Genomic DNA, 17185 nt, shown 5'->3' with positions numbered 1-17185 from the left:
TCTTCAGCATGACGGAAATGCCAGACGAGGCTCGGGTGGAGTATATCCACAATTCAGCATCTGTTAGAATAGAGTGCGGACTTATCCACCGTGATGTGTCATATCATCACCGGCGGCGCTGCTCGGACACACACACGTCGCCAAAACAGCCGCGCAACGTCTACCGGATAAGGAGATTAGACCGCATGTTCCTTGAATCTAACACAAAAGCGCCAACCAGGGGCTTCTTCTCGGTAGCATCTTACAGGGAACGAGGAAGTGGCGATGAAGTGTTGGTGGTGGATAGGGAGAGTCGGCGAGGCGAGGTGACACCAACCCGGCCATACCGACTTTCCTCCTAGTGCGCGCTTCAATAATAAAACCTGGTGGGTCTCGAACGGGAATATGGAAACGGCGACCCTTAATGTAGAGTAGAGTAGAGTAGGTACTTTACTGTACCCACTGTACCTTGTGGGATGCAGAAGAATCACCACCACCCACACTTTTTAGCTCTGTCCTACACTGCTGGCATGCGTCGTGCTGGCTACCCCGGCCCAACCCTTCCAAATCCTTTGTCCACTTCAATCGGCCTAGTACCTGTCACGTACTTCTTGCACCGTTTTTATGCCTCTCTAGACATGCAGATCCCTTCAAGGGCTACTTCGTGGCGACTTCGCTTCTACTTTTTGTGACGTTGTGCTTGTTGATAAAAAATATATGGAGACGGGAAAGGGGGGGGGGGTGAGGAGGGAGGGGGCCAGAGGGTCTTGCTTCGTCTTATCTGACCCTGTCGACCTCCACTCAGAGCTACAATGAACTTGAACTGGCTGGCATTAGACTGGCCTTGCACGACTCCACTACAACTTTCCCATGCCACTTCTCCCGCTGACATCTTTCCCCTCCCATCCACATTTATTCTACTTAAGCCTTGCTAGCTCTGGACCTTCATCGAGGCGGAGGCGTTGTTGATATCCAAGAGCCTTGTAACTCCAGAGTTAAATCGAACCAGGGCACCAAAATAGCATTTCTTATTCTGAGACTCGATCTATCTTGAATCTCTTGGAACCTCTCCTCCCTCTCATCTTTCAACATATACATGGTATCCCGCCGGGTCCACTCTCGACTCTCATTAATACAATCTGCCCCTATCTGGACCGATCTCGCTCTCACCTCGACTTATACTAGAACAATTGGCATCACTGACCACTTGGTCTTCACGTACGTGCAACCATAGTCATTCGTCATCTCTCGTCATCTTCTATACGTTTTCAAACTCTCCTCCATCTTCTCATGGAGGATCCTCAGTTTCCAAGTCAGGAAGACTCACAAACGTCTAGATCTAGACCTCAAAGACGACTATCACTCGCCGAGCCGTCTGCCATAACAATCCTTAACCAAGCACCTTTGTCATCATCCTCAGAATACGATCTCTACGCCGCACCAGTCCCCAGCATTCTCAGCCACTTCCTCGCCACCACTCTTCGCGCCGCTCCCCCTCGCATCACAGAACACCAGCTTGCAAGGCTGGTCATTCATAGACCATACTCAGTCCTCACAAACACCACTTCTACGCCTCGATCCAGCTCAAACCAAGTTATTCCTCCGCCGTCAAGATCCAGCTACACGAGCGAAGAAGATCATTTCTCCCAGAGCAGTATGACGTGAGTTGCCCAAACCCCCAATTACCGAGGCCAATGCGAATGTTTCTAGTACTATGGGTGTTCAATACTATCCGCCATTCGACGCATCACTGAACCGTTCAGCTTACTCCTGGCCAGGTGAGTTTCTCTAGGAATGACTGACACCACTACACAGACTAACCTAGCCCAGTGTTTGACCAAAGCACCGGTTACCAGGACGGATCTGAGCTGCTGGATCCCTTCGCCGAACAGGCCATCGTCTCCAGTGATTCCCGGTCTATTTCGTCGAGCCCCCCTCGAGCCATGTTCACCACCGAACAGCGCGAGCTGAAGCGCCAAAGAGATCAGGCCCGGAGAGATTCGAAGGCACATATTAGGCGGGACGGGTCATCAAGCAACTCATACCACCCGTCTCTCTCAACTACGCCTGATATCCTTCCCAGGACCCTCGCAGGCTATTCCCAAACCGCGACTTCAGCATCCATCTCTTCCGTCAACCTGCCAATACAACAGCCATATATGAGCCCACCCCAAATCCCGAGCACTCTATCACCAGAACTATACCAGGCCCCGTACCCAATGTAGGTAACACCTGTCTATATACGAATTAGACCAGCAATTAACTAACAACAGAATAAGCGACGACTTCCCAGGTGGATACCTCATGCCATACACCACCGCAGCAGGCGAACCATCCATCCCTTCTCTCAGCTCCCGCCCAGTCACCATGGCCGCAATGACTTCAGGCCCAGAAATGCAATTCTACTATGGCAACCAGCAGCAGACGAACGCCCCACAAGAATCCACCGACACTGTGCGCGTGGTGCACTCACGCCCGAAACCACAGTGTTGGGACCACGACTGTAATGGCCGCAAGTTCTCGACCTTCAGCAACCTGCTACGCCACCAACGTGAGAAGTCCGGCATGGGCACGAAACCCACTTGCCACAAGTGCGGCGCGGAATTCACGCGCACGACGGCGCGCAACGGGCACATGGCGCACGAGAAGTGCAAACAACGAACGCAACTCATAGCCGGATAGCCAGCCAGCTGGTTAATACACGCGCCGTGGGGGCGGCGAGACTATACCATCATCTCCGTGTACGTATTTTACGAAAGCTACGAGGCTTAATTGGACAGGTCCTGGAGTGGGAGGGTGGGCTGGCATGCATGTTGGAAACCGAGCGCGGCTTGCCTTGCAGCCTGCGCTACGTGTATATGGATAGAGAGAGTGGAGGCAGTTGTTGGAAACTCAGATTGGCATTTTTGGAATGGGCACACCTCATCTCCCACACTCGCTTTACCATTTAGAATTTAGCTAGCCAACAGTGCTGCAGACCCCGAAATCAAACAAACTGATACCCGGTAAAATCTCGCATCAAACAAAAAATCGTGCACACGGGGGACCAAACAACAGTGAGTTAGTTACAGTGGCGTTGTGCGCACACCACCGCCTTACTTCCAACAACTAGCACCTCAGAGCCCAAACACCAAAGCCCATCCCGTTCGAACCCACCTATACTACTGACTAGCCAAAAGTGCCTGCCTAGTTGTGCATAGTTGGGGCATAGTTGGGGCATAGTTGGGGCATAGTTGGGGCATAGTTGGTGCATGGTTGGTGCATGGTTGGTGCATGGTTGGTGCATGGTTGGTGCATGGTTGGTGCATGGTTGGTGCATGGTGGATGCGACCTCGCTGCAACCTTACGCACTTATAGCCTGCGCTATCTCCAGTCACGTAAGCAAGCATCAGTAAAGCAAACCAAATAAGCAAGTAAAAGGAGAAGTCTGCCAGCCAAAAAAAACCCCCCACTTGAAATACTAAACTGGTGAATAGAATGTCCCAATTAAAGGGTTCCCTTCCCACTGGCGGGATTGAGATTACTGGTATTGGCCTGCCACGCGTTTGCGTGCAACTCACCCCCGCAGACAGGCCGCCTTCAATACCCCAGACTCAAGCATCGCATCCCCGGGGCTCAGGGACGAGTTGTGTCTGGTGATTCCCGTGCCTGTCTAACCAACACCACGCACGCCGGGTAAGGCAAGTTCGCCGCTGACCAGGTAGCACAACCTCTGTGTCTCTGAATAGAAGCCCCCATCGGGATCATCTCCTTGGAATGAGACGGTGAAGACATTCTGTACGCTCCATCACATCATCACGGCGAGTAAACCCGTGCACCGCGACCGGAACCCCCGAACCCTCCCCTACCCCACTATTCACCAGCACACCGAAGACGACAGACAAGGCTCCAGACACTCCAGCTCCAGGACACAAATGCCAAGCACCAGCAATCCCGCGCGCACGCACCAGCTGCAGCCCCAGAGATAAAGGCCCGAAAACAAAACAGCTCCCTTTCCCAGTTTTCCCGTTTAGCCGCGGAATTCTCGCGACAGACGGCGCCGGCCCTCGTGTTAGCGATAATAGATTGCGGATGCGAGGGAGGGGACGGCCAGGACCCCGTATGGCCGCGGGTCCGAACCGCAGTAGACGCGGCTGGGCGGCGCCCCCCCCTCGCTTGGGGGTTATGTACTTACTGTACGTACGGTACCTGTCCTCGCCTGCAACTTCCCGCCCCCCCCTCCTCCCGCCGCTGCCGCCACTCCGCCACGCATCTGGTCAGCATCAGAACTCAAAATACACACGCGCGGCGGCAACAGTCGCTGCGCCTCGTTTTGGGTTTGAAAGGTGTGTCGTGAAACTATATGCAGCGTTCAAGGGCCAGTGTGGATGTGAGGCTCAGCCGCGAGCACGGTTGGGTTGGGGTGATACCGGATTGTATTCTTGTTGTATGTATGTGGGTGCGACGGTGGCGGCCGGGGGCTACGGGAATGAGAGTGTCGCGCACGATCGACGCACGCGCAGCGTCGATCGCTGAGGGTGGGAGGAGGGAGGTCTCGGTGGCACATCTGGCGGCCGGGCGGAGCACGGCGGTATTTGCAGTCAGATTGGAGTCCATGGGGCGCGGTGAGGATCGGTTTTTGCGATTGTGTTCGCTGAGATCCTGTGCTCTACAACACAGCTTGTGTGAAAGTGAACAGGAGACCAGACTGTTGACCATCTTAGGTAAAGAGAGAGTCAGCATTACGACTACTACAACAGCTATTCATCACTGCTACGTTTGACAGAGATGCGTCCGCCTTTGCGCTGTGGCACCTGTACTCCAACATCCTCGAGGTCCGGTCCGCGCCACTCCGCAACCCAGTTGGCTGGTCCCCCCGCAACCTGTCGGCCGACAGCTCTCGTACAACATGACACGGCGAGCAAGCCACGGGCGGGGATGAAGAGCGGCGGACATTAAATTCCTGGCGGGCGTAACCACCCATCATCAGCGCCCGAGATATCGTCACACCTCCAAGAGAAGAGTACTGTACTGTACAGACCACTCGGAAGTACACCGACAGCAGCCCAGAACCATCCCAACTGTTGGGAAACCGGATCGGAATTGGGAGAGGCCGAGCTTTTGGCGCTGAAAGTGAAAGCTGAGAGCCGGTGAAGGCTCTGTCTGCACTGAGAACAGTGGGTAGGTGGGCGGGGGTTATGTGGAACTCTATGAAGCTTATAAACCAGGGAGGACAATTGAATCGATTACTGTATTATATATTCCGAACCGCCACGGGATTATTCACTGGTGACCGTACCCGCCACACAAGTTTGGCTGTGGATCACCGTACCTCCTGAATCCACCAGCAAGTTCTCTGGCATACAATCTCAGCCGCGACCACCATCCCATGCGACCCTGGGCACAAAATGTCACAAAATGTCTCGCAAAGATATTTAGCATCCAAGATCGTCGCCAGGGGAGTGTAGGGGAGTTGGGGGCGCGCCATTTTTCTCCGCCGTGTCTTTCAGAGATGCCGAATCCCGCAATTACTGCCAGCGACGAGCTGAAGCAGCGGGCATCATCAGCAGCACTTTCCATTGGCAGCACGATACCAAAGGCCAAAGGCACATTAGCATTTGACATATGGAGATGTGCAGTCTCTAAACTCCAGTTCCCACACGGGTCTAGTAGATGCTAGTGCTGCCGTCCTTCCCTTTCACCTGCTGAATGGTCGAGAGGGCCGGCAGTTGTGGAAGCGTATTTTATTGTGCTCTGGCAGTTCTGTACTTACTTCCTCCTCTAATTCACCTCCAAGACAGGATCTTCAGGGCAGGAAAGCTTGTCCTGTTTCTCACTTTCTCACTTCTGCTCCTCCCGTCCCCTCCCGCCTTCCCGCCCCCAACCCACATCCACCCCCTATCCCCGACTCATCCGATCACCCGCAATCCATCGCAACCCTCATCCCATCCGATGAACTGCACCCCGCATCCTTCCGTCTAGTCCAGCAGCCACAAAAACGCCCTCGATATCTATCCCTCAGCCCCTATAACCATTCATGAATACGACCGCATGTTTCACAATCAACCCTAATGAACCCTAATCAGCCTGGATCACCTCTCCTCCTTCCTCCTCCTGCAGCCTCCCACCCAGTGCATCCATCATCATACGTCACACCCACCCTCTCAGCCCTATCGGCCAACTCTCCCAATCCAGCCTATCCTCCGGCGCTGTACAACATCATAAGCGCGGCCCCCACGTCTCTGCCCTACGAGTATCTCAAACTGTGCTCCCAGCTATCCGTTCATTTTCAACCAAGGATTCCCCCCCGACATCCACGCGGATGCCAGCGACGTAACCCGCTCCTTCCCTTCAAACCCCGACCCTGCGTCAGCTCCCCATGCACCCGCAGATTTGGCAGAAAGCCTGATCTACGGAGCCCATCTATAGGATGAGAACGTAGCATGGATACCAGGACGAGCTTCCTCCACGGCGGGGGGGGGGGGTTGTTACCTTGGGTGCTACGCAGCTACGCATATGCATATGGTGCCCAACGAAGGCAGTGACCCGAGCCGACCACTTCCAAGGCAGGGAGATAATCCGGGCTTTGAATCCAGCTGCCCATGGGTCCAGCTGTCTATGCAGATACAGATTTACACAACATACTCGATCGGTCGGGGCCGCACGACGGCGACACGTTGCATACATAGGATATGATATGAGGAGGGGAGCTTGCTTCGCCTGTATTATGCCCTGCTGTCAAACCCGCCTTATTCCCTATTCGGGCCTGTATATATAGTACAGTATCATCCGCAGCTCTCCTGATCCCCTGCGTGGCGTCCCTCAACGTTGAGCCGGGCCGATAAGCATTGCATATACCAACGGTACTGTATTGTACAGTAGGGTACCTCTTTCTCGATCCTTCGCATCGCCAGTTTTGGCCCGGCATCGCGTATGCCCGGGTATGAGACACCCCGCCCCCCAACCCCCCCCCTACTCAGCCTCCTTGTTCCTCTGGAGCACCCCAACCTCCCCCTCAGCCCTATTGTCTGCATCCCCATCCCGGATACGCAGAATGTCCTCGATCCTGCGCCTGCGCTCCTCGTCCTCGGCGCTCGCGGAGTCGCCAAAAACGCCGTCCATCTCCTCGAGCGTCTTGCCGTTCGTCTCGCGCACAAAGAAGAATGCCCATATTCCTGACAGCACGCAGAAGATAGCGAAGAAGAGGTATGCACCCCACTCTGTGTTCTGCACCAGCGGTGGCGTGATGAGTCCGATTATGAAGTTGTTACTGCGTGCATGATTAGTGATCTGGCTGGTTTTGAGGGATATTATCCGATGAGGAGAACTTACAACCAGTTGGAGCAGACGGATAATGCAACTCCCTTCGCCCGCAGCGAACTGGGGAAGATCTCTGAGGGCATGGCCCAAGGTACAGGTCCCCAAGTAGCCCCAAACGCGAGCATGTAGAACAATAGGAAAGCAACTGATGTCCAGCCTGCGTTGCGGTGATGCGTCCAGTCTTTGCCAAAGACGCCGACTAGCGCAGCAATGATGATGTGGGAGACTGACATTAGTACGCTTCCCCATACCAGTAGCGGCTTGCGGCCGACGCGGTCCATAGTGTAGAGACTGGACGCGACACCGACGAGCTGGCAGATGTTGAGGACGCCGGACATGATGAGCTGCATATCGTATTCGAGGCCCATAGTTTTGAACAGAGTCGGGCTGTAATAAACCATTGCGTTGACGCCGACGAATTGCTGAAAGAACATGAGGCCCGTACCAACGTGAGTACGCTTGATACACCCCGGTCTGAGGCAGTCGAGCCAGGACACGAGCTCCAACTTGATGCGATTGAGGCGCGTCGGCTCAGCGTGGAGCTTTGGGTGGCGCTCCGCGCTGATTTCTTGGTGGCACATCACCTCGGCCCTGATCTCTGTCCATTCTCTCAGGACGAGGGCATTGTCGGGCGGTAGCTGGCGGAGTTTGGACAGCGCGGCCAATGCCTCCCCATGACGCCCCTTAGATATGAGCCAGCGCGGGGAGAATGGTAGTGCTAGCACTCCACAGCCCAAGACGACGCCGGGAATAATCTGGAGGAGGAACGGGAGGCGCCACGACCATTCGCCGGGTATGAATCTTGTGCCGTAGGTAATCCAAAATGCGACTACAATTCCACCCACGATTGCTAACTCCTCGAGCACGAGTAGGGTTCCTCGAATCTCCGGAGGGCTGATCTCCGAGATGTAGAGCGGCACGACCATGGAAAGCATGCCAATCCCGACTCCACCGATCAATCTCGCGACGACGAGCATCGCATACCCATTCGAAGCAGTCTGCAGTATGCTTCCGATAAGGAAGATCACAACCGCCACCATGATGGAGTATTTCCTCGATATCTTGTCCGCGATCCATCCCTGGTTCATGGCTCCGATAAGAGCGCCAAGTTCGATCATGGCGGTCAACAGGCCCTTCCAGAACCCGGCTCCTCCTCCGGTATCTGAGACGCGTGGGAACTCCGAGAGGAATTGCTCCATGACGAGGATGACGGACACAACGCCCTGGTCGTAGCCGAAGAGGAGGCCGCCCATGGCGGAGAATGAGGCGCATGCGAGGACATATGGGGATCCGAGGATGCCAGCGAAGCCCGATTTACTGTAAGTTACGGCTCCTGTCAGGGGTTGATCGGGGGAAGAGTCTACGGGAGACTTACACATATTGTTCGCGAGGTACGATCTGGGTTTCAACCTGGGATTCGTCCTTGGTGTGTTTTTTTTGAGTAGGGTATCCGTTGGTCGATGGGATATCAACCTCTTCGACGGGCATAAAGCTTTGCGCCATCGTTAACTAGGCCTTGGGCTCTCGTGATACAACAAACGACGTCTGTCATGGGTTCTCTCTCTCCCTTATCTCTTTTGCTTGTCTTATTCCGTATAACTAAAACACTCTGGCTTGGCTTGGGAACGAGAAAGTCTGATGAGGAAGGAACAGAATAGGTGTATACACGAGGAAAGAGCTGTTACTTAGATTGTTATTACCTACCACAAGTTTAGGTGTTGGATTGGTTTGCTTCCCCACACTCTGATTTTCCCACTCTTTACACGTCTTTTGCTCCCCATAGGAGGGCGATCGTAATATGTGGGACTGTCTAGGTTTTTTTGGGAGGAGACACACCAAAACGTCACGCGACTGACGTAAGAAAAAGGGGCAAAATAGACCCATCATAGATTATACTTCTTACTCAGTAGACTTGGCCATTGGCTCCATAGACATTGAAGAAGTGACGCTCAAGGTAATAAGTAAACAAAGAGAGCGACGTGCTTAAGTGCACATAAGCACAGAATGCTGTACTGTACTACAGCAAGTCCCACCTTCCCTTTGGCGAAGAATGTTCAATTCGCGGCAGATAGAAAATTTATATCCGAAAGTCATGTGACTTCGTAATAGTTTCGCGATTTCCTAACTGGGGACTACAAGCACTAGCGTGTTTAGACAACGTGACGCAACATAACCCCGCGAGACAGCGACTGTGCGAAATATGATACCCAGAGAGTTATAATTATCATGAAATTCCTCCCGTGAGGAGGCACCGACCTCAAGTATGGCGCAGATGGGCGTCAAGGCGCGTCAAAGACAGGTGTTCAACTCTGTCTTCGAGAAATACAGCGTCTCTGTCTCTGAGCCCACACCCAAGCCAACGCCCAACACTGGATTCACGGCGCCTGGGCAGCCATTTGGAGGCTTTAGAGGTACGGGGAATCAGCACCTTGGAACCCGTGGTGCAGATTATCAACCTCCATCCGATGCCTGGTCGGACTCGTCACGACATGTCCAGGACCAGGTCACTTGGGACAGATCATGGCACGTAGTGACCAGCTGGCTATCTTTCCAGGATGAACCATTCAGCCCTTATGGGCAAGAGATAAACAGCGCGGAAAAGGCGTCGCCTCCATTGAAATACGGAACAGCTTTACTGGATGTCTTGACGCCGGAAACCCGCTTGCCATATGCGGCGCATCATGAAGACCTCGTGAAATGGTTGTCCCAAAATATGCGGTCTCATTTTTTCCGGACTGTGCAGCCATGGCTTGAGAACGCCGTTGCTGGATATGGCCACGAGGAGCTGTTACAGCGGACGCTGCAGGTCTTGGTGCAAGCTCAAAGTCTGTACCTGGATAAGGTGACTGAAATAGAGAAGACATTGAGCCACCGGAGCTCATCCTTACCGGAATCATTTAAGGGGGGATTCCATAGAGACTTCCAGGCTCTGGTGAGGAAATCAGTGCCGGAGTCAGTCTGGGAGACAGTTGAGTGGTATGTGAACCGGGAGATCCCTATCGCCCTCGCTGTCCCTCGCGTTGTGGACGGCAACCGGATATCTCCGGACAAGATGGAACAAGAGGATGCCAGGACGAAGCTGCTGGCGCTTGCGCAGGCTTTGCATAATGTTGGTTTAGGGGGCGAGAAGTTCCAGATCATGTTCGCCGAGGCCATGAATACCAGCATGTCTACATATGTGTATGGCACTTACCAGCGTGTATGGAAGGATGAGCCATCTCCGCCAAGTCCTGCGGAGGTTGCGAAACGGAGAAAGTCCCAGCACTTCAGGAGCTCACTCGTTGGCCCCTCATCACTTTCCACTGAGGACGAGCCCCTGGTACCAAGAGTGGTGAACCACTCAAAGCCATCTAGATGTGTCACGGATCTTTGTGCATGGACAGAGAATGAGTATGCTCGACTAGCTGTCGAGATATTGAGTCAATTAGATTCTACAGAAGTTGCATATAGCGACTTGGAAAAGTGGAAAGAAATGGCTATTGGACGCCTCGCAAGCCTCCGAACTTCAGAGTTATTCGACATTGTTGTTCATTGGCCCAATGGCGGCGGAGCAATTGACGACCTCAGGACGGCCATTACTACGCCACAGCGGCGCCTGCAGTTAACTGAGGCCTTTACTGTGGAGCTTAAGGAGCGCCTGCTACATCCTGGGAAGTCAACTCTGGAGATTTTAAGGACGTATATTGCTATGATATGCTCGTTCCATGCGCTGGACCATTCAAAGGTTCTCCTTGATCGTGTCGCCTACCCGTTACAAGTTTATTTGTGCTCGCGGGAAGACACCGTGAGGATTATCATTACTGGATTGTTAGCTGATAAGGATGTTGAGAAGGGCAAACCCAGCAGCTCTTATGGAGACAAGCTTGTCGAGCTGGCATATTTGCTCAATAGCGGTGTTGATAGTGCACAGGGCCCCGATGATGATATGGATTGGAATGATATGGAATGGGTTCCAGATCCAGTAGATGCTGGCCCTGGGTATAAACGCCGAAAGAATGTTGACATTATTGGAACATTGATTGGTGTACTCGGCTCCCAAGATGTCTTTATCAAGGAGTTCCAGAGTATCATCGGAGACAATCTCCTCAAGAATGACGGAGATTTTGACCGAGAGGTAGGTCCACACAAATCCGTGCATCTTCTCATCTAACATCCCCCAGATCAAAGTCCTCGAACTCTTCAAAACCCGTTTCGGCGAATCCAGCCTCCAAAGCTGCGAAGTAATGATCAGAGACATCCAAGACTCCCGGCGCCTCAACAGCGCCATCCGCCGCACCCAAAAACTCGACCCCAGCGCCGAAGAAATCACCACCGCAAGCCTGCACACCCTCCGCACCGCCCAAGACGACATGAGCCCCGAGGGCCTCCTCAAGCCCTCCCTCCACGCCAAAATTCTCTCCCGCCTCTTCTGGCCCCAGCTCCAGGACGAGACCTACAAAGTCCCCGACCCTATCGCACACCTCCAGCAGCGTTACGAGGCGGGCTTTGAGTCCCTCAAGAACGCGAGGAAGCTGGCGTGGCTGCATGCCCTGGGACACGCGACGGTCGATATCGAACTCGAAGACCGCACTATCACGGAGGTGGTCCATACCTACCAGGCTGCTGTCATATGGGCCTTCCAAGGTGTGCCGCAGGGCGCGGAACCGGTCTCGAGGAGCTTCGAATACCTCGCCGAACACCTCCAGATGGATGACGCGCTCCTGCGCTCCGCGCTCGCCTTCTGGGTCGGAAAAATGGTCCTCCACTCCCCGCGCCCCGACGAGTTCGCCGTTCTCGAAACCCTAAACCCAGCTGAACGGCAACGCTCCGACGCCGCTGCCGCTGCAGCCGCGGCGGGAGGAAGCGCGGATGATGGACCAGCGCGGGGGGCGCAGGCAGAGGATAAAATGGCTATGTACTGGAAGTTCATACAGGGGATGCTGAAGAATAGCGCAGCGAAGATGCCGTTGGCGCAGATTGGGATGATGTTGAAGATGCTGATTGTGGAGGGGTTTCCGTATAGTAATGAGGAGCTTGCGGAGTACTTGGCTACAAAGGTGGCGGCGGGGGAGCTGGAATTGGCGGGGGGGAAGTATAGGTTGGTTAAGAAGTAGGGGGCGCGTGCGTGGGTATACCCGGATATATTGGTAGGGGGGATAGATGATGGAATGTGTGTTTTTTTTGGGCGTCACGCTGGCAGCTACGAAGGGGATCATTCATAACACGCCTTGCTCACGCGTACATATACACAATATTGCTTGCTTTAATATTTTGCAATCAAACCATTATGAGCTTAGCTTAAACACCCCCCTAATGATGAACCGGCATCGACACATCCGCCTTCGTCGCCAACGCATCCTCCTCCTTCCACAAACTCGTCACCGTCTTCTGCTGCGTATAGAAGTTCAATCCAATCTTTCCATAAAACGTATTCGCCCCTCCCCCCGCAATACTCTTCTTGTTCCCCGTGAACGAGAAGTTCGACACCCCGATCGGCACGGGGATCGGGACGTTGATGCCGACCTGGCCGCACTCGATGTGCTTCTGGAACGCCTGCGCGGTCGCGCCGGACTTGGTGAAGATGGCGACGCCGTTGCCGTATTCGTTGGCGTTGATGAGGTCGATGGCGTTGGTGAGGGTGGGGACTTCGAGGGCGATGAGGACGGGGCCGAAGATCTCCTCGGTGTAGCACTTCATGTGCGGCTTGACGCCGGTGATGATGGTTGGGCCGACCCAGTTGCCTGTTTTTCGTTAGATATGTATGGTGAACTGAGGGAAAGGGGTTGGGGTTACGAACCGTTAGCGAACTTGGGGTCAGCGGGCTTGTAGCCCCTACCATCGAGGAGGATAGTAGCGCCCTCCTCCTCAGCGCTGGCAATCAGACCCTCAATGCGCTCCTTGCTGTGCTTGCTGATAACCGGGCCAAGATCAGAGTCCTTCTCGAACCCACCGTTAAGGACCAGCGACTTAGTGAGGTCAGCAAGCTCAGGAAGCCAGTCCTTGCTCTCAGCAACCATAACCAGGGTGCTGAGCGCCATGCATCTCTGTCCCGCAGCACCGAATGCGGCGCCAACGATGGAGTTGAGAGCGTGGTTCTTGTTGCAGTCCGGCAAGACAGCAGCGTGGTTCTTTGCGCCGAGGTTGGCCTGGACACGCTTCCCGTTCTCGGAGCCTCGGCTGTAGATGTACTCTCCGGCCTTGTTGCTGCCGACAAAGCTGATGGCCTTGATCTCTGGCGCATCGAGGATGAAGTCCACGGCCCTGTGCGAGCCGTGCACGATGTTCAGCACACCATCTGGAAGACCGGCTTCCTTTGCAAGCTCGGCGAGAATCATGGCCGCGCCGGGGTCACGCTCGGATGGCTTGAGGATCAGGCAGTTACCGGTGACAGTGGCGATTGGGATGGACCACAATGGGATCATGGCGGGGAAGTTGAATGGGCAGATGGCCGCGACAACTCCCAACGGCTCGCGGTAATTCCTCGTCTCCATATCCTTGGCCACCTCCAACACCTCACCAGTAAGCTGCGACGTGATACCACACGCGCTCTCAGCGACCTGAAGACCACGGTGCACATCACCCTTAGCATCAGAAACAACCTTCCCCTGCTCAAGCGTGATAGAAGCAGCCAAACGATCCCAGTTCTCGCGAATCAGCTGCACGAACTTAAACATGATCTGCTGTCTCGTCACGATGCTCGTCGCGCGCCATCCCGGGAACGCCGCCTGCGCGCTCGCCACAGCAGCGCGGAGCTCCTCATCAGTGTTTTGCGGGACGCGGGTGACGAGATTGTTGGTGGCGGGGTCGTGGAGGTCGATGAACTCGCTCGTGGTGGAGGCGACGAACTTGTTGTCGATGAAGAAAGGGGTGTCGACGGGGTTCTGGATCTTCTCGTGCGAGGTTGGGTAGGAGGTTGTGGTGGAGGTGAGCTTAACGCCGGCGGAGGAGGCTTGCTGGGTGCGTGAGGTGATGTGCAGGCTGCGGATTGTGGTGGACTTGGAGGCTTGGATTGGGGTTGAGGTTGAGAGGCCGGCGAGGCGGGGGGTGAGGGATGGGCGGGCGCGGGAGGCGAGCGCGGGGACGCCGCGGGCAATGGAGCGACGCATTGTGAATTATCGGGATAGGTGAGAGGTGAAAAATGAGGCTGGAGATGAGGAGAGGGAGAAAGACGTGAGGAGGAGAAAGAGGAGAAGAGAAAGAGACTACACGAGTAGCAGCGGGATAGAGCTTTATTTGCCCACAAACAATGTTCACGATACTAAAGACAAGTGGCCGCCCACAGTTTAATGCAAGCCATTTCTTCGCCGGTACCGCAAAGAACTTCCTAAACGGGGGTAACGATATCAGTTAGACGGGGTGATGGCTGGTTGCTGTGGGGTGATTGTTGGGGAAATGGAGAAATGGAGCCTAATGGACGGGCTCTTTACCGACGGATAACCACGGTAATGGGGGAATTATGGGGTGAATTGGGGATTTGGTGGGATTGCGATGGTGTGATTGGATGAGGCTCGTTGCGATGATAGGCGTCTGTGTAGTGTCAATGCCGGGTTGCAGTACGGCGCCAGAAGTTTACATGCGTTTGTGCTTCTGGTATATGTAAATTCGAAAGGCGGCGTCCCCCAAAATTCGAAGACAATAACAGCGTCGCGCCTAGCTGCCATAGAATCTAACAATTTAAGTAGTAAGGCCTCTCCCATATTCTCCCATGCTATCATTGCTGCCCAAAATGAGTTGATTAAGCGTCTCTGCATTATCAAGCTTTAGTAACGCCCATAGGTTTTCAATAGGGTTCAAATCCGGGCTATATGGCGGCCAATCCATTACTTCAATTCCATGCTCACGAAGCCATGCTTCTATAATTCCTGCTGTATGAATAGGTGCATTGTCATGCATGAAAATAGCTGCTCCTTGCCGTGTTAGTGAGGCCTGTCCTCCATTTACTCGCTCTCGCTCTCCTGCTTTAGATATTGTAGACTGTACTGTCCATGAAGCTCAAGTATTCGAACACGTGTTTCAACACATAATTCAGGGCCTCGAGACATTATAGATTGTATTATTGAAGCTATTCTATAGGAACGCGCACCTACGCGTTCTATAAAGCAGCAGTTGTTTTCGCGTGTTGAGTACGGGCCCGTATGTAAACTTCTGGCGCCGTACTGTATAGCCTAGGCGAAATCCCCGAAACTGAAACTGAGCGAGATCGTCTCCAAATCAAGTGATGGATATTGGAGTGGGAGTGGACTAGGTGAGGGGTAGAACTTACACTGGATTTATAGGACTGAGACCAGGAATGATGCTAGGATGGGGTTGCATGTTTGTTAATTCTTATTACATATTTTTTATTGAGTGGCCCCAACGATCCCAAACGCCATCCCATCCTTCTGTATATACATACAAATGCAAGTAAACTCCCCACATGCCTGTGAACGCCTGTGCCAGTCTCGTGAAGGCACTTTGTGTGTATGTAGCGTGGTTTTCCCCCAAGTGGGCCTTTTCCCTCTTTTGCACTGTGGCTGCTTTTATACGGGTTGCGCGGCCATTGTACTCTCCGTGGCTGGCTGCGGGATATCAACTGGTGCCGTCGGGCTTTGAGCGGCCGACTTCGAAGCCTCCACAGCTGGCTTAGAGTTCTCGACGCCGCGAGTAGACAGCGGTTTCCGCTTGTCCTTCTTCCCAGTGCCCGACTGCCCACTCGCAGCATCTGCTGTGCTATTCTGCTTCTTCTTGCCCTGCTTCACCGGCTTTACCGGTACCACATCCAATCCCAGCGCATGATCCACCTCCTTAGCCCGCTCAACCAGCTCCGGGAACCCAAGCAGCTCACAGATCCCCGTATAACTCTTACTCCCCGTAACACCACGATACACCGGATCTTTCCCCGGCACCAAGTGCCCAAGGAGGTACTTCGTATTCCCCCATCGATTCTCCACCTCTATACTCGTCCTCAGATAAAGCTCCACCACCTCCCTCCACGGCGCCAACCCCCCATCCTCCTTCCTCCTAAAACAACTCGGATTCGTCTCTGCCGACGTCGCTATCATCGCCCCCTCAACCCCAAACGCATTCACCAGCTCCTGCGCATCCTCCGGACACGTTACATCCCCATTCGCCAGACACGCGACCCCCATCTCCCGACATATATCCGCTATCATCGTCAATTGATCCCTAATCGCCTTCTCCCGCGGCCGCATCGGCGTCGTCCGACAATGGATCGTCAGCCCCGTAATCCCCGTCGCGCAGAGCCTGCGCACCAGCGCCTCCGTCTCCTCCCCGGTCCCCAGCAGGCGAATCTTGACGCTAATCCCAATCTCGAACTCCGAGGCGACGTTAGTCACCAGCGCCTCTAGGATCGCGCATAATTTATCCGGCGTGCGAAGCAGCGCCGCGCCCATGCCGCCGCTCGTGCTAAACGGCTTCGGACACCCGGCGTTGACATCGATGCCCGCGACGTCGGCGGCGACGAGTTTCGCAGCCTCCACCGCGCGCTCGGGGTCCGAGGTGCCCATTTGGAAGATGAGTTTCTTGCCCTCGCGCGCGGGGTGGAGGCGGAAGATGACGCTCTCCTTCTGGTTCTTGCGGGGCCCGTGGGAGCCGTTGTTGGAGCGGCGCGTGAAGTCGACGGTGGAGAGGGCACTGTTGAAGGTGCGTGTGGTGCCGATCATGGAGCGGTCGACGGTTTCGGGGCCCCAGACGAGGTCGGCGCCGTAGTGGAGGGCGAGGAGGCGTGAGGGCAGCTCGCCGGAGCGGACCATGGGGGCGAGGACGAGCTTGCAGCGGTAGTCGACCCCGTTTCGGGGGATAGGGACCCTTTTGGGAGCGTTCGTCATGATGGAGGTTGCGAGGCGTAACATAACATAGCAAGGGAGGAGGGTGGAGGAGGGTGGAGGTGGGAAGGAGGGTGGAGGTGGGAAGGAGGGTGGAGGTGGGA

The 17185-nt window shown here is 54.6% G+C and overlaps 7 protein-coding genes across 7 annotated transcripts; 4 read left to right on the top strand and 3 right to left on the bottom strand.

Moving 5' to 3' along the window:
• Positions 1 to 1075: 1075 nt before the first annotated feature.
• VC83_07926 (uncharacterized protein) lies at positions 1076 to 1644 on the top strand (the record flags this gene model as incomplete). Its single annotated transcript, XM_024471490.1, has 2 exons — positions 1076 to 1197; positions 1317 to 1644. 2 exons carry the CDS (start codon positions 1076 to 1078, stop codon positions 1642 to 1644), a joined length of 450 nt encoding a protein of 149 aa, XP_024321197.1.
• Positions 1645 to 1693: 49 nt separating this feature from the next.
• VC83_07925 (uncharacterized protein) lies at positions 1694 to 2661 on the top strand (the record flags this gene model as incomplete). Its single annotated transcript, XM_024471489.1, has 3 exons — positions 1694 to 1757; positions 1810 to 2200; positions 2259 to 2661. 3 exons carry the CDS (start codon positions 1694 to 1696, stop codon positions 2659 to 2661), a joined length of 858 nt encoding a protein of 285 aa, XP_024321198.1.
• Positions 2662 to 4246: 1585 nt separating this feature from the next.
• Positions 4247 to 4871, top strand: VC83_07924 (uncharacterized protein; the record flags this gene model as incomplete). The annotated part of the gene is made up of 2 exons (XM_024471488.1): positions 4247 to 4549; positions 4683 to 4871. Exons 1-2 carry the CDS (start codon positions 4322 to 4324, stop codon positions 4869 to 4871), a joined length of 417 nt encoding a protein of 138 aa, XP_024321199.1. The 5' UTR covers positions 4247 to 4321.
• A 2059-nt stretch (positions 4872 to 6930) lies between these two features.
• Positions 6931 to 8993, bottom strand: VC83_07923 (uncharacterized protein; the record flags this gene model as incomplete). The annotated part of the gene is made up of 2 exons (XM_024471487.1): positions 7291 to 8993; positions 6931 to 7228 (listed from the first exon to the last, which is right to left on the bottom strand). Exons 1-2 carry the CDS (start codon positions 8655 to 8657, stop codon positions 6931 to 6933), a joined length of 1665 nt encoding a protein of 554 aa, XP_024321192.1. The 5' UTR covers positions 8658 to 8993.
• A 368-nt stretch (positions 8994 to 9361) lies between these two features.
• On the top strand, positions 9362 to 12559 carry VC83_07922 (uncharacterized protein). The gene is made up of 2 exons (XM_024471486.1): positions 9362 to 11392; positions 11439 to 12559. The coding sequence occupies exons 1-2, from the start codon at positions 9542 to 9544 to the stop codon at positions 12369 to 12371; spliced, it is 2784 nt and encodes a 927-aa protein (XP_024321193.1). The 5' UTR covers positions 9362 to 9541; the 3' UTR covers positions 12372 to 12559.
• On the bottom strand, positions 12560 to 14872 carry VC83_07921 (uncharacterized protein). The gene is made up of 2 exons (XM_024471485.1): positions 13055 to 14872; positions 12560 to 12998 (listed from the first exon to the last, which is right to left on the bottom strand). Exons 1-2 carry the CDS (start codon positions 14361 to 14363, stop codon positions 12568 to 12570), a joined length of 1740 nt encoding a protein of 579 aa, XP_024321194.1. The 5' UTR covers positions 14364 to 14872; the 3' UTR covers positions 12560 to 12567.
• Positions 14873 to 15488: 616 nt separating this feature from the next.
• Positions 15489 to 17167, bottom strand: VC83_07920 (uncharacterized protein). Its single transcript, XM_024471484.1, has one exon. The coding sequence runs from the start codon at positions 17106 to 17108 to the stop codon at positions 15777 to 15779; it is 1332 nt and encodes a 443-aa protein (XP_024321195.1). The 5' UTR covers positions 17109 to 17167; the 3' UTR covers positions 15489 to 15776.
• Positions 17168 to 17185: the final 18 nt, after the last annotated feature.

The sequence above is a fragment of the Pseudogymnoascus destructans genome (assembly GCF_001641265.1).
Source record: "Pseudogymnoascus destructans isolate 20631-21 unplaced genomic scaffold scaffold_21, whole genome shotgun sequence".
NCBI lineage: Eukaryota > Fungi > Ascomycota > Leotiomycetes > Thelebolales > Thelebolaceae > Pseudogymnoascus > Pseudogymnoascus destructans.
The sequence above is the reverse complement of the archived record's forward strand: the minus strand, read 5'-3'. Positions and strand labels throughout refer to the sequence as shown.

Excerpts from the sequence above, each read along its gene's own strand:
- VC83_07922 (XM_024471486.1), top strand. The coding sequence starts at position 9,542 with ATGGCGCAGATGGGCGTCAAGGCGCGTCAAAGACAGGTGTTCAACTCT. Across the intron at positions 11,393-11,438 it reads ACGGAGATTTTGACCGAGAG|ATCAAAGTCCTCGAACTCTT; the intron begins GTAGGTCCACAC and ends AACATCCCCCAG.
- VC83_07921 (XM_024471485.1), bottom strand. The coding sequence starts at position 14,363 with ATGCGTCGCTCCATTGCCCGCGGCGTCCCCGCGCTCGCCTCCCGCGCC. Across the intron at positions 12,999-13,054 it reads TGACCCCAAGTTCGCTAACG|GCAACTGGGTCGGCCCAACC; the intron begins GTTCGTAACCCC and ends AACGAAAAACAG.
- VC83_07920 (XM_024471484.1), bottom strand. The coding sequence starts at position 17,108 with ATGTTACGCCTCGCAACCTCCATCATGACGAACGCTCCCAAAAGGGTC.